The following is a 14,350-nucleotide window of genomic DNA, read 5'->3' as shown; positions in this document are numbered from 1 at the left end:
GGTGAGTCCCAGGCATGTGCATGTACACACACACACACGAATACTCAGAGAAAGAGAATAATAAGTGGGAATAAAGTGCCCAGTCACCAAGAACAAACGGAGCAACCGTCATGCCTGGAGAAAGCCCCTATGGTGGTGTTGGGGGTAGAGGTGTTTCAACAATCTCCAGAAATGGAAGGACAACTGACTGCAGGTTACAGTGAAAAGCAGACCTTGGGGCGCATCCTGTGAACATGAGAAATGAAGTGAGGGAAAGCAAAAACCATGTAACAGGTAAACTAAAACATTAATGTGGTCTTTATTACATACCTGGTATTTGTGTAGCCTAACAATTTACAGAACACTATAGAACCCAGCCCAACCATTCAAATTACACTAAAGAGAAAACCTATAGGTGTATCTCTTAAAAAATACACACCATTAATATGATGCTGTTGTAACAATGTCATGGAAAGAGCCACACAGCATAAGAAAAGACTGAAGTTTGTATCCAAGTAATTTTTTTGTTATTGCACTTTATTCTACACACTTAGTATGTTACACTTTTATATAACACTGTAATGAACATTAGTCCTTTAAAAACAAAAACATTACATAAAGACAAAAACGAGCAAGCCATCATAATTTTCTTAGCAACCCTCTGGGCAAGTTGGCCTCTCCAACGTCAGGCTTTCTCAGTCTCTACTACTGCCTCAATCATACTAGATGCTAACAAAGCAGATGAAGTTAAAAGTAAAACTCCTCTAAGAACAACTGCTGCTTGGAACGTCTAGGGGAGTTTGCAGTGCAAGTATCTTAAGGCCACTCCTTCCTAACTTACTTTAACATCATACCCCATATTTAGAAGACTAAATCTCCATCTTCCTTTAAGGAAAAAATAGAACACAACGCAGCAAATACAAAATGCAAGCTCTGAACACTCAGAGAAAGCAGGTTCTCCTCTGGCAGTGCACTTCCCTGGGGCTGTTAATCTGCTGGGATACAACATGGTGTTGGGAGGCCTCCCAGTAAGCAAAATCAAACAAGCTCTCTCCAGAGCAAGGCCAGAGGTGGCACCTCAGTGGGCACCTCAGTTTTCCTAAGTGTTACTGTAATCACCAATTCCCCTGGGCTTCTCAGTGCTAAATAATAAGACAAAAAATAAAGTGTCTTTTAGTGCAGTTGCCACTTTGAAGTCCCACTACCCCAGGCCAATTCTGTCAGGAAGGACATTTTCCACCCTTCTCTGACCTTTGTGTTTTGTTTTTGTTTTTTTTTTGTTTTTGTTTTTGTTTTGGTGCTAGACATTGAACCCCAGGTCATGTACATTCTAAGTGCATGCTCTTCTACTGAACTGCACACACCCCGAGTGCTCCAGCCCCTCTTTGGCAGTCCAAGCAAAAATACAAAAATGCACTTGGGGAGCTGACAAGTACTGGTTGGTCCATAGTACCATCATTCTCCTAATCGAGCCATGGAAGTAATGCATCCTTTCCTCCCATTTCCTTGAGCTTTAGTGTTAAAAATTAGAAGCAGTGGCTGCCTAGTCTCATCTCCTTAAAGTTGATGGAGTCAAAAGTGACTCTCTTTGGTCTGGGAACGACCAGTGTAATCTTCTTTCTGACAGCAGTGAAAGATTTGCTCAGTCAAGAAGCTACTCTGCAAGGGGCCCAGGGCCTGCCCATGAACATATCCTGATCAACATAGTAGTCTTCAGCTGTGCTGCTGCTACCTGTCTAGGCACAGGGCTAACCATGCAGGGTCCCAGGCTCCACAAGCATGTCCTCTGACTGCTTTTCAGGAAGGCCTGTCATTCCATTCTAAAGCAAAAGAGTGATCAGGCTTCGTTCAAGCTCTTGAAAAACGGCTGGGTGGTCACTTGTGCTGGGGTAAACTTCCCTCAATTTTAGAAGGGTAACTCTTTATGCCAAGCCTTCTTCCCTCAGCCACAATCTCACTTCATCACTCAGGAACACAACCAAAGCCAAAAGGCAAACCTTCAAGACTTCAGTCATGCTGAACCCTATACTACTCTAGTGTCACCACACTTGCCCTTCTCCAAATACCTAGTGTCTTCCCAAGTGATATACAATACAGTACATTTCATCACTGTAATAATAATAGGTGCCAACAAACAAAGAATCCATAATTAGCTTACAATGTTATAAAATAAAAGTAAAATATACACAAATCACACACATGTATTCCCATACTCAGCCTGCTGAGTATTTAAATAACACCAAACATCCCTATGTGGCATTTGGCTGGCCTGGGGACTTTCAGGAATGCCTGCGCCTTTCTCAGATATTTTTTTCTTAGTGAACGATAATACTACTACTCATCTCCTTACTTAGCATTAGTCTCTCCCTTTCTGCCATTAGGCAAAAATTGTAGAGAATCTGTTAAAAAAAAAAATGGTATCCTGACAGATGTAGCCGCAAAGGACAGACTGAAAAAGGGACTCTGGGTAGGGGGAAAAAAAATCCAACCTCCCATATATGAGTCTAAATATGAGCTAAGATGTCCAAAGAATGTTGGGAATATGGTTTCCATACTGGAAGTACAGACTCCTGATTATAGCTAGAATTAAGACAAAGGTCTACAGTTCTCCAATTATAGGACCTTTCTTTACGTTTCACATAGAACAGACTTAAAAATAATTTTTTCAGCAAGTAGATATTACTCCTTTCTTAACTGGACACCTAGTAGGCTCCAGGAGGGCAACAAGGTGATTCTGAACACAGAGAAACTTAGTTGAGTAGGTGTTAAAATTCTAAGGGATAAATATTCTACCAAAACAAGGCTGGAGTGTGACCCCAAAGACAATGGGCCAGTCACTTTTCATTAAGGTCTGCACACAGAAAGCATTACATGGCATTTCTGAAGGGCTGCCTGTGCTTAGGGACAACATGCTCAAATGTCTCGTTGGAGCTCATGGTGCTAAGAGTTAAAACTACTATATAAAGTTGGGGTGGAGCTCCTGGTAGAACACTTGTCAGCATGTTTGAGGCCTCATGTTTGATACCTAGCATTGCATAAGAAAAAAAGAGTAAGTTATATTATTATAAGGTGGCATGATAGGACATGCCTGTAATCCCAGCATTTTGGAGGCTGAGGCAGGAGGATCAAGAGTTTAAGGCCAGCCGGGGCTACATCCCATTAAAAACAACAACAAAATTATAAATTCTATTTCTGATCAGACACTCAGTCCAAGTACCATGTTAACTGGAGTGTTTCCTCCCTTAGATCCAAAGAAGTGCATGATGTGGAGGAAAGATCCAGGAATAGAACAGATTCTGTTCTGAGTTAGCCCTGCCCCCAAGAAATCAGGACTACCAGGTCCTGGAAATGTAAACACATTGGGTTGTGAGGACAGACAGCTGCACTTCTCGCTGCCTCCTGGGGCTTCCGACTTACAATCTGAGATCCTTGGTTACAAAGAACAGCAACCAGGCAACTACATGGTTTATTTGGTTGGGTTTGGTTTTGTTTTACTTTGCCCTTATGTTCATATAATACTAAACTAAGGTCACATTTTCTAAGTGGTCTTTACCACTGGGTAGGTTCAAACTATTTCTAGCTAAAGCTGAGATTGTGAAAATAATACATTTTAATACTTCTGCCACAGCAGTGTCTTGTTTGTTTTAGAAACAATACAGTGAAAAGACAATGGTAACAGTTGCCTCCTTTTCAGTTCTGAGGCCAGAACATCACATTCTTCAGCTTTTCCACATCTGAGACTATCTTTTGCCAGAAGGACAGTGTGAGGCATTATGAGTGAACTGCCCAGAATACTCAGTCATCCAACTCCTCACTGCCAGGAGCCACTTCTGCCCAAGCAGGTCTCAGGTTGCCAGCAAGCACCAATTCCCTTGGGAGCTCCCTTCATGATGAAACATCAAATTCTCCCCATGGCCAAAAGATGAGAAAGAAGAAAAGAAAAAAAGTGGATGAGTAAAGTCTTTGCCTTCAAGTAGAATCATCGAGCCCTTTGTTCAGTTGCTCAGAATTACACTTGCAAAGCCGGTCCATAATGCTCTGGAGCATAGGCTGGACAATGCCCAGGAGTGGCCTTTTAGAGGGGTCACCATCCCAACATGCTTCCATCAACTGCCAGCATTCTTCATCAAACATGGGAAGGCGTTCTGGACGGGCCCCTAGAGAGAGAAGCATAGAAATAAGGCCAGTCAGGGAGAGCTGGGCATGCTCAGGATGCTAAGGTATACAAGGGGCTGGTATTTCCACTGCAAACACCCATTTATAACCTAACATGAATGGTGACACAAAACTGAAACACACTGGCTTAGAAAATTGAACACTGAAGATTTTAGCTCAGAGCACTAGTTGCTCTTGCAGAGGACTCAGGTTCAATTCTCAGCACAGTACCCACATGGTAGCTAACAACCTTCTGTAACTTTGAGGGAATCCAACACCATCTTCTGATCTCTCTGGGCATTGCACAACACGGATGCACTTACACACATGCAGGCAATACACTCAATATGCATAAAAAATTAAAATAATTTTTTAAAAAACACTATTTTTTCTTTTTTTCTAATTCTTATTTTTTTTAGAAGAAGCATTTCATTACAGCTTTAACATAGTCAATAACAGTTTCCAGAGCAAAGATACATCTCTTTCAAAAGTGGCTATGAATTTTTAGGTTCAAAAATTTATTTGAACCTAATAAAGGTTGAATTAATACAGTTAATATAATACTGAACTCAGTATAAGTCCTATAAGACATAAAATTGAGTTTTTAACCTTAAAAAAGATCTCCATTTCATTTTAAAATACACTGTTTCTTAAAGAAAGACTCATTGTTTTTGCTAATAACAGATTAGAGACACATGTGCAAAACTACTACTTTTGAGACAGTTCAATACAATGTTATTGCCAGCAAAGGTCTGATTTAAAATGTCTTCTGCTGGGTGTGGTAGTGCACACCTTTAATGCCAGCACTCAGGAGGCAGAGGCAGGGGGATCTCTATGAATTCAAGACCAGAGTGGTCTACACAGGGAGTTCCAGGTCATCTGGGGCTACAAGGGAGACTCTGTCTCAAAAAGACCAAAAAATAAAATGTCTTCTACAGGGCTGGAGAGATGGCTCAGAGGTTAAAAGCACTGATTGCTCTTGCAGAAACCCTGGCTCAGTTCCCAGCACCCACATGGCAGCCAACAACCACCTGGAACTCTAGTTCCAGGGGACCTGATGCCCTCTTCTGACCTCTGCCAGCACTACATGACATGAGTGCACTTACACACATGCAGGCAATACACTCACAGACATAAAATAATAATAAAATATTTTTAATGTCTTCTGCATTCTACAATGGTCTGTGTAATGTGGTTATGCTGTGGCCAGAGGATAACATGGTCTTGCCTCAGCTGCCTGGGCTGTCTGCTCTCAGTAGGGAAATTAAAGCAAAGCACAGTGACTCTTACCTCTGCGCACATTGTTCCAGAGATGGTCTTTGCTAGCACACCTCTCAAATGCCTCGGGGAGCTTGATAGAACCTGAGCAGATATACCAGAAAAGAATCCCAAAAGCGTAGACGTCCACAGAATTATCATACTTTCCTACAGTAAAGACAGATGAGAGACAGTGAGCTGAGGAAAGGGAGGCAGCACCAGGACAGCAGGTCCTTACACAACACTCTTGCCTAGAAGGCAGGGCACATTTACAATGCCCATTTTACAATGAAGAAATCTAGATGCTAAAAGAGCCAAGATGAGAATTTGCCAAAGGAGAAGGAAAATCAGGCCTTTCATTTTAGAGACAGTCTGTAAGATTAATTCAAAAGGTCATATTAGGAATATATGGGTTTGTAGGTACACCAGAACCAAAATTCAAAGATTATAAAGAATAAAAAGATTAACCAGGTGTGTTGGTGCACATATGTCATCCCGGCACTCAAGAGGCTAAGGCAGAAGAATTACAAGTTTGAGGCCAGTCTAGGCTACACAGTTAAGAACCTGTCTCATAAAAAGATTTTTTTAAAAATTTTTTTATTCTATGTGTATGAGTGTATTGCCTGCATGTGTGTAAGTGCACCCGTGTCATTCAGTGCTCTGGGAGGTCAGAATAGGGTGTTGGAGCCCCTGGAACTGGAGTTAAGGACAGTTGTTAGCTGCCATGTGGGTGCTGGGATTTGAACCCAGGTTCTCTGCAGGAGCAGCTCATGTTCTTTAACTGCTGAGCCATCTCTCCAGCCCCACCTCATAAAAAAAAAATTTTAAAGGCAAAGAGGAATCTAGATTTAGGGGACAGTTGAAGGTCATTTTTAAAAAATATTTTATTTATTATTTTTATTTTATGTGTACGAGTGCATTGCCTGCATGTATGTGAGTGCACCCGTGTCATTCAGTGCTCTGGGAGGTCAGAATAGGGTGTTGGAGCCCCTGGAACTGGAGTTAAGGACAGTTGTTAGCTGCCATGTGGGTGCTGGGAATCGAACCTGGGTCCTCTGCAAGAACAGTCAGTGCTCTTAACTGCTGAGCCATCTCTCCAGTCCCAAAGGTCATTTATTTTTTTAAAGTAGAGGTAAAAAAAACATATTTTACAAGTATTATTCTGACAGCAATAGGGTAGACAACAATCAAAGGAACTAAAATATGAAGTAGTCAAAACAGAGCAAACACTAGAGAAAGAGAACAACAAAGTAAACCCAGAAAAAGCAGAGTATCTGTTAAGTGGTTCTGACAGGCAGGATTACAGCTGTCTGCTGATGCCTAATCCTCTTTGTGTCACCTAATGAACAGTCAGGTGTCAACTTCCATAATATGAAAGAAATTCAAATGCACTGCTAATTTTTCCTTGTGCCAATACTAATGACTGGCCTGTCACTGCTGTCCCATCTTCCTTGGCATCCCCACCAGTCCCAACCACTTAAGGCTCCAGGTTTCACAGTCCTGGACGTCAATCATCCTTTTCTACGTATCACTCACATCAAGACAGCACTGAAGCTTTGTTTCAGCATCAGTACCAACCTAATCCTGGAAACAAATCATTGCTAACTGGTCTCCTTACACTGATTCTTCTCACTCAGATCCCCACTACTGACTGCCACACTGGTCTTCTGGGCACATTTTCTTTGCTTCTCTCCCCTGCTCAAAAGCTCACCAAGTCCTTACTTCTTTTATAACAACCCTAGCCCTCAGTGAGGATTTCAAGCTCAGAGGGTTTCTCTGTTCCCCAAGTGGATTTCTTTCCACTTTCCTTTCATGCCTCCCTCCTCTGTCTTTCCTCCTTCCTCTTCACTCTCCCTCTCTTTTAGACAGGGTCCCCCTGTAGCCCCAGCTGGCCTGGAACTATGTACACCAGGCTGGATTCCCGCTCACAGAGATCTACCTGCCTCTGCCTCCTGAGTGCTGGGATTAAAGACCTGTGTCACACCACACTTGGCCCTTTTTGCTGTTTTTTTTTTTTTTTTTTTTAGCTTTCATGCTTATTTCTATTCTGTAATTTCCATCAGTATTTTCCCTTCTCCAGCCTCCAGAAGCTTCCGCTTTCATGATACATGGTTGGGCTATAGAAAGAGAAAAGCAAATCACATGCCCATTACCTTCTAGCTCAATGTTCTGGGGATGAGTTACTTCATCAATCTGGTCCCAGCTTTATCCATGAAACTGACATAAAAATGTATCACCATTGGGGGCTGGAGAGATGGCTTCACAATTAAGAGCACTGACCACTCTTGCAGAGAACCAAGGTTTGGTTCCCATCACCCACATGGTAGCTAACAGCTGTCTGTAACTCCAGTTCCAGGGAATCCAACACCCTCTTCTGATCTCCTTGGGCAATGCACAACATGGGTGTACTTACATACATGTAGGCAATATATTCATACACATAAAAACAGTATTTTTAAAAATGTATCACCATCATCACAGAATTGCTGTAAGCATTAAGTAAAAAAAAAAAAAAAAAAAAACCAGAAACATGTTTGCAATTGCCTACTTCAAAGTGTAGACTTAAACATCAGTTCCCTTTCCACTACCAATTTTTCCAGACATGACTCAAGTTTTACCCCAGTCTCACTTCTACCATAAACCATCAACCATTTCAACTTTCATTTGTTCTTTCACGAAGTACCAACAGTATATTATATATCCCATAATTTAGCATTTAATGCTGCCTTACATTGCTTCCAAATTATTTTCTCTCTCTCTCAATATATGTCTATGCTGACTATAAGTTCTTTATTGAAGACAACTTTCATCATTTAGAAGTTATTCAACAAACACGTTATGATCAAATAAGTGACTAATTATGTCAATTACAGCATTAATGACCCATAGAAACATCCAAAAGTGTACTTGGTAACCACCGTTTATACTTTTCTTTTTCACTTCTTTACCTTTTCACTCTCCCCTGCCCTAGGTTTTCCCTGTTCTAGTTTCTTCCTTGCCTGTGCCAGACCTGCCAGCAGTACTTGTACAAGCTACTTTACCCCAAGGAATAGCACTCAAGGTTACAGTAGTGAGCGCTGCCTGGACCACTGCCCTTACCTGTGAAAAGTTCAGGGGCCATATGGATTGGTGTCCCCACAATGCTGCCTGACATCATGGCCTCTGGTTTGCAGAATCCTAAGTCAGTGATTTTGGCACGGTTTTGTTTGTCCAGCTGCCAAATAAAAGGGGGGGGTTAACTTGTGTTTCATGCTGCACACAGCATTCAACTGCATACCCAGCCTCAAAGCAGTGCTTAGTAAACCCTGCGTCCAACCTCATTATCTCCACATTCATCCCCATCACTGTCCTTTTCCCCATACTGTGAGCAACATGATGGCAGAAACTGTTTCTTTCATCTTTTATATACCTAGCACTAGCATGGTGTCCAGCACATACTAGGATTGTCATATATTTTGAGAGAATGAATAAGTGAAGGTCTGTGGAAGGACACTGAGGAAAACATTTCAGCACCTGATTCTCCTGTTGACTCCAGGGCAGAAAGTTGGAGAGAAAGTCAAGGTTTTTTAGTTGCCTGAGAAGAGTCCTGAACATCCTAATGGCTCAATACAGGACTGGGCATGCAGCTCTAGGCAGAGAGCTTGACTGGCATGAGCAAGGCCTAAGTCCTGTCCCCAGCACAGCAAAATGCCATAAAAACAAACAAGCAAAGAATGATCCAAGAGAATCAACATGTCCCATTTGGCTCCTAGCCTGACTCTTGAGTTTCTACCTACAAACTGGTAGCTTTCTCTGCTCACGAACTACAACTTTTTATGTTGCTCAAGTGTTGCCAGAAATACCATCTTGATACTATAATATACATATTTTTTCCTAAATTCTTTGTTACATTTTATTTATTCATTCATTCAGAGTGTGTGTGTGTGCACATGTGTGCACACCCACACATGCATACTTCAGAGAACAACTTGAAGGAGTTGGTTCTCTCCTTCCACCATGTGGGTCCTGGGGATTGACCTCAGGTCATGTTAGGCTTGGCAGTAAGTGCCCTTACTGGTTGAACCATTTCACAGGCCCTAATATATTTTTTTTGAAAGAAGTACATCAAAATATTTTTTATGATTTATGGAGACTGGAGAGATGGCTCAGCAGTTAAGAACACTGGCTCCTCTTCCAGAGGACCCAGGTTCGGTTCTCAGCACCCACACAGTAGCTAACAATCATCCATAACTCAAGACCCTAGGGATCCAACTCCCTCTTCTGGCTTCTGCAAGGAATGCATGCACAGTGTATTTACATACATACAAACAAAACACTCATATGCATAAAGTAAAAATTAATTTTAAAAATTAAAAAAGCTGCTTTATGATTTATATAACATGGTCTTAAGGTACATTTACTCATCTCAGCTCTCATCTAGCATCTCCCATCAAGCCCCCAAAATAACAAAGACCTGGACTCCTCAAAAATACTAATGCCATAAAAGCAAACAATGGAAAAGACTATTCTAGATTAGAGACCAAAGTAGCATGCTAAAAAAATAAACTATGGCATCCTTGGATTCAATCCTAGGTCAGAAAAACAGCAATTGGAGCCATAGGGTATATTAGAGACTGCTGAAAGAAATTAATATAGGGTATATGTTAAACAGCAGTACCATCAATGTGGAATTTCCTAAGTGTGATCATGACACTTTAATTATGTAGAAGACTCTTCTGTCTTAGGTCAGCCATACTGACATATTCAGGAATGAAGTATCAACAACTTACCATCATATAATACAAGAAAAACTAAACAAAGAACAAGACTGTAAGTGGGTACACTGTCAGGAACACAGAGCACAGGCATGTGGGTCTCTGTCAGGCCATTCTTAACTGTTCTTTGAGGTTAGAACGTCTCAATAGTGGAGGAAGAAAAAGCCATCCCATATAAGGCAATTTGATGAAACTCCTCCTCAAGCTGAAGTCTAAGATACCATCTACCCTCTAAGGCATTAACTCTACTACTTTCCATGTGGACTTTTCCTAGGACCAAGGTGACTTTTGCAGGTATGCACCAAAAGGTCACTCCCCACAGAAGCAGGGAATCTTTTCAACACAGCTCTTACCAGCACATTCTTCAGTTTGATGTCACGATGGACAAGCCCCTGGCTGTGCAGGAAGCGTATTCCCTCTACCACATCTAGAGCAATCTGCAAACGTGTCTCCAGGGTCAGTCCAGCCTTAGGAAGACAAAAGAAGCTAGATGTTATAAGAGCTAACTCTTATAACCAACTGACACTTCCGTTTGTGCGGACTAAACGACTTACTATGGCACAAAAGTACAGAACGGTAAATGGGAAATAAGGGAAGAGGAAAGCAGCCAAGGAAGGGAAGAAGCAGAGAAAATAAGCTGTACTGCACACAAAGCAAAATAAAACCCTTCACAGGTGGCAGGTGGCAGCAGGATAGTCCCCAGGTGTGAGTAGAAGAACTGCCTCTGGCTGCCTAAAGCAGGAGCTCATTTCTACCATTAGAACAACTCAACTTGTTCACGGCAGATTTGCTCTCACTGCTTGGTTAGCCCAGGTTTGATTTTATGGGTTCCAATACAATGTCACTATGAAAATGTCCTTCAAATTGCTCCATAAGATCAAATGGGGTCCTCTAGCCCACGTACAGAAAAGTCTCAGATGCTACTGAGTCTGATTCTTCTGAGAAAAAGAGGGAGCCCACTGGAGGCTCTTTCTTCATGTCATTGACTCCCTGTGACTCCTGGAACATTTGTCAGTTTTCTCTACTTTATTCTGAAGTCTCCATGTAAGCCTATACAAGGGACCCATGAGACAGGACCTAACCAAACACTGAGGCCAGCTTTTCTCTCCTACTCAGCTCCAATGTAAGGAACATAGAAGAGAAACCCAATTCCTCTCTGGCGACTGTTTTAGATGAGAACTGGAAAGCCAGCATTCAACCGAGGAATTCATCTTTACTCAAATGAAATTCTTCAGTGGCATATCTCAATTCAAGATCATATAACAAGATTTTATAAGTGACTTTGTGATCGACCCCCACACCTCCCTGTGGTGTGTGGACTGAACTTAAGACCACAAAAGCACTCTTATCACTGAGTTATATCTCAAACCCCATATAAGTGATTTCTGCTTTGAACCTTACTGGGGCCTGTGTTAGAATCTGTAGATTACATAGCCTCTCAATATCTATAATTAACTAGAATTTGGATTTTTAAAAAATTTTAAATTTTGTGCGTATGTGGTGTTATGGACAGTGTGTGAACGTATGTATGTATGAGGAATCGCTCCTTGATCACCACCTTTATTTTTCGAGAGAGTCTGTCACTGAACCTGAAGCTCATCAATTTGCAAGGTCAGGGTTATAAGCACATGCCCCATGCCTGGTTTTTTATGTCAGTTCTGGGGATCTCTCCATCCTCAGGAAATAGTCACTGACTGCAATTCTCATGCCTGGAAATTATACATTTTTTTGCTATTATCTAACCATCCTTAACATGGCAGCCTACACAAAGTGGTCACTAGAAAGTATTTGTTGACTAAACAAAAAATGGCTTCATCCAGCAGAGTGACAGTGAGGCGTTCTATTCTTCTAAGGGTCTAGATGATTCATCATGCCATGGAACATCAAAGAGGTGAAGAACAGCATTCTGGATATATATTGGAGCAAAAAAAGATTCTGAGAAATGTTTAAGGTATTCTGGAAAGAATGCAATAAAGCCAGATTACTTAAACAATTTCTATGAAAGCTAGAAGCTTTCATGAAGTCCAGAAAGGAAGGGCTGGACCTGGCTCCAGGTGGGTCTTGTGCCCTTATCTGGCCTCACCTTCAGCCCAGTGTAGAGGTCTCGGTGCAGTCGCTCCATAATGAGCAGCACAGCAATGCTGGAGCCGCCACCATAGTTGTAATCAATGACTGATCCATGAAGATCTACCAATCTCTCATGCTTTGGCAGAGACCTGTGGGAAAAAGAAACACCATACATGGACTCTAATTCTGCATGAGCTGCCTGGATGTAGGAAGAAGGGACCTCACAGCCACACTTAGTCCAAGTCTAGACAGAGGAAATGGGAACTGCTTCTCCACCAAGATCAAAGAAACATGAAATCTAAATACTGATAAACCTTAAGGACTATAAAGAAAACAGAATGAAGAGTCTGAGAAATTATGATGACAGGAAAAGACCAAAGACAGTATGTCTGGGCTAAACCCTCAAACACTAGTCTCTAACATTTTGAAATCTAGGTATAGAGAGTCAGGATGTGCTGTAGCTCTTGGCAGAAAAATTATTCCAGCCTTCTGTTCTTCTCTGGATCTTTCCCAGAGAAATGAATGAGACCAGGCCCCACCTCATGTAGTGAAACTCCAAGGCCAGATCATTCCAGTGCTTCTCATCTGGAGGGACAACCGACTTGAGGGCACAAGGGAAGTGTCCCCCCCAGTTGTCACACAGGTACACCACACCATATTGGCCCCGGCCCAGTTCTTGTCCTAATTTAGGTTTACCTGTAAGACACAAAGACAGCAATAAGGCAGGAGGGATAAGAACTCACCAGCAACCTCTTTAAGACTCTTAGATGCAGACCTGACTAGAGGCCAGTAAGTCAGTTGTGCCGTAGGAAGAAACTCAAGTGTCATTCTAATCCAACAGAAAGTAACTGACATGGACTACTTTCAATAAACTTTGATCATGTTATTCATATTACATAAACAGCAGAACCAAACAGACCACAGGAATTCAAAAGCACACCAGAAAGTACTTGGGCAGCTTTGCAAGGTAGTAGCAGCCTAAGACACTGGAATTCTCGGGGGCCAGGCATAAGAATGCCAGAGATGGTGAACTCTCCTCTAATCTCCTTGGAAAGAAACAAGGACTCACGGTGCAGCAGGACATCCTGTAAAGAACGGCTCTCCAGAGAAAGGCGGGCCAGGCGAGGGGCATGATCTTTTCGAACCCGTAGCCACAGATCTTCGGTTTTCTCCAGACGGCCAGAGTGGCCAGCTTCCAGCTGGGAGGGAAACAGGAAAAGATAACATAACTTTAAGTCCCTCACCTCAGCTTCCCCATCCGTTACATAGGAAAAATAATATCTTGCTCATGTGAAAAACTGTGAGAACTGAATGACATGTAAATGGCACGTCTAACACAGTGATTAACACATAGTGAACTATCAGGTCATTTTTTTTTCTCTTCTGTTCATATTCTCTTTCTCTCTCTCTCTCTCCATCTGTGTGTGTGTGTCTGTTTGTCTCTCTTTTTCCTCACACTCATCACACAGCAGATGGCACATAATTGTGAACTGGAATGAAGTTAGAAAGTCATTTCTTGGGACTGGGCTCAGTGGTTAAGAACACTGACTTGTTCTTGCAGAAGACTCAGGTTCGATTCCCAGCACCCACACGGCAGCTAACAACTGTCTGTAATACCAGTTCCAGGGTATCCGACAGCCTCTTCTGTCCTCGCAGGCATTGCACGACATGGGTGCACTTACCTGCACACAGGCAATACACGCACACACATAAAATAAAAATAATAAAATATCTTAAAAAAAGATCCACATGAAAAATTTGCTGATGACACTTCCTATAACATGTTATTCTTTACTAGAATAAAAATAAAATATACTAATAAGTTTTCAAAATTATCAGGACAGCAAAAAGCAACTGGTTCCCCTGTAGATGGGGCTCCTCTCATCTTACCCCAGCTTTATCTTCTTTCCAACATACCAACCTGCCGCAAGGAGGCTGCAAAAGCCTCATGAGAACTATTGAGCCGAGTGCGGAACTGGCTGCAAATGCTCTTGGCCAATTTGGAGGCACTGAGGCTCTCGATCGCTTCCTGGGCCACCTTCCTCTTCCACTCTAGAGTGATGGCAGGTGGGCTCACCCATGTGATACGCTGGATGATCTGCCAAATGAGGACAGTAAGATCAATGAAGGATGGAGAA

General features: G+C 42.1%; 1 protein-coding gene across 1 annotated transcript in view; it reads right to left on the bottom strand.

Moving 5' to 3' along the window:
• Positions 1-279: 279 nt before the first annotated feature.
• Dstyk (dual serine/threonine and tyrosine protein kinase) overlaps positions 280-14,350 on the bottom strand; it is a 54,838-nt gene continuing 40,767 nt past the window's right edge. Inside the window, exons 6-13 of the mRNA XM_008823325.3 lie at positions 14,134-14,310; positions 13,282-13,411; positions 12,752-12,908; positions 12,229-12,361; positions 10,499-10,612; positions 8,491-8,605; positions 5,425-5,559; positions 280-4,136 (exon numbers count right to left, since the gene is read on the bottom strand). Coding sequence (XP_008821547.1) covers positions 3,949-4,136; positions 5,425-5,559; positions 8,491-8,605; positions 10,499-10,612; positions 12,229-12,361; positions 12,752-12,908; positions 13,282-13,411; positions 14,134-14,310 — 1,149 coding nt within the window. The 3' untranslated portion in view covers positions 280-3,948. The remainder of the gene's footprint in view (positions 4,137-5,424; positions 5,560-8,490; positions 8,606-10,498; positions 10,613-12,228; positions 12,362-12,751; positions 12,909-13,281; positions 13,412-14,133; positions 14,311-14,350) is intronic.

This window comes from Nannospalax galili, unplaced genomic scaffold, assembly GCF_000622305.1.
Source record: "Nannospalax galili isolate Female #2095 unplaced genomic scaffold, S.galili_v1.0 scaffold309, whole genome shotgun sequence".
Taxonomy (NCBI): domain Eukaryota; kingdom Metazoa; phylum Chordata; class Mammalia; order Rodentia; family Spalacidae; genus Nannospalax; species Nannospalax galili.
The sequence above is the reverse complement of the archived record's forward strand: the minus strand, read 5'-3'. Positions and strand labels throughout refer to the sequence as shown.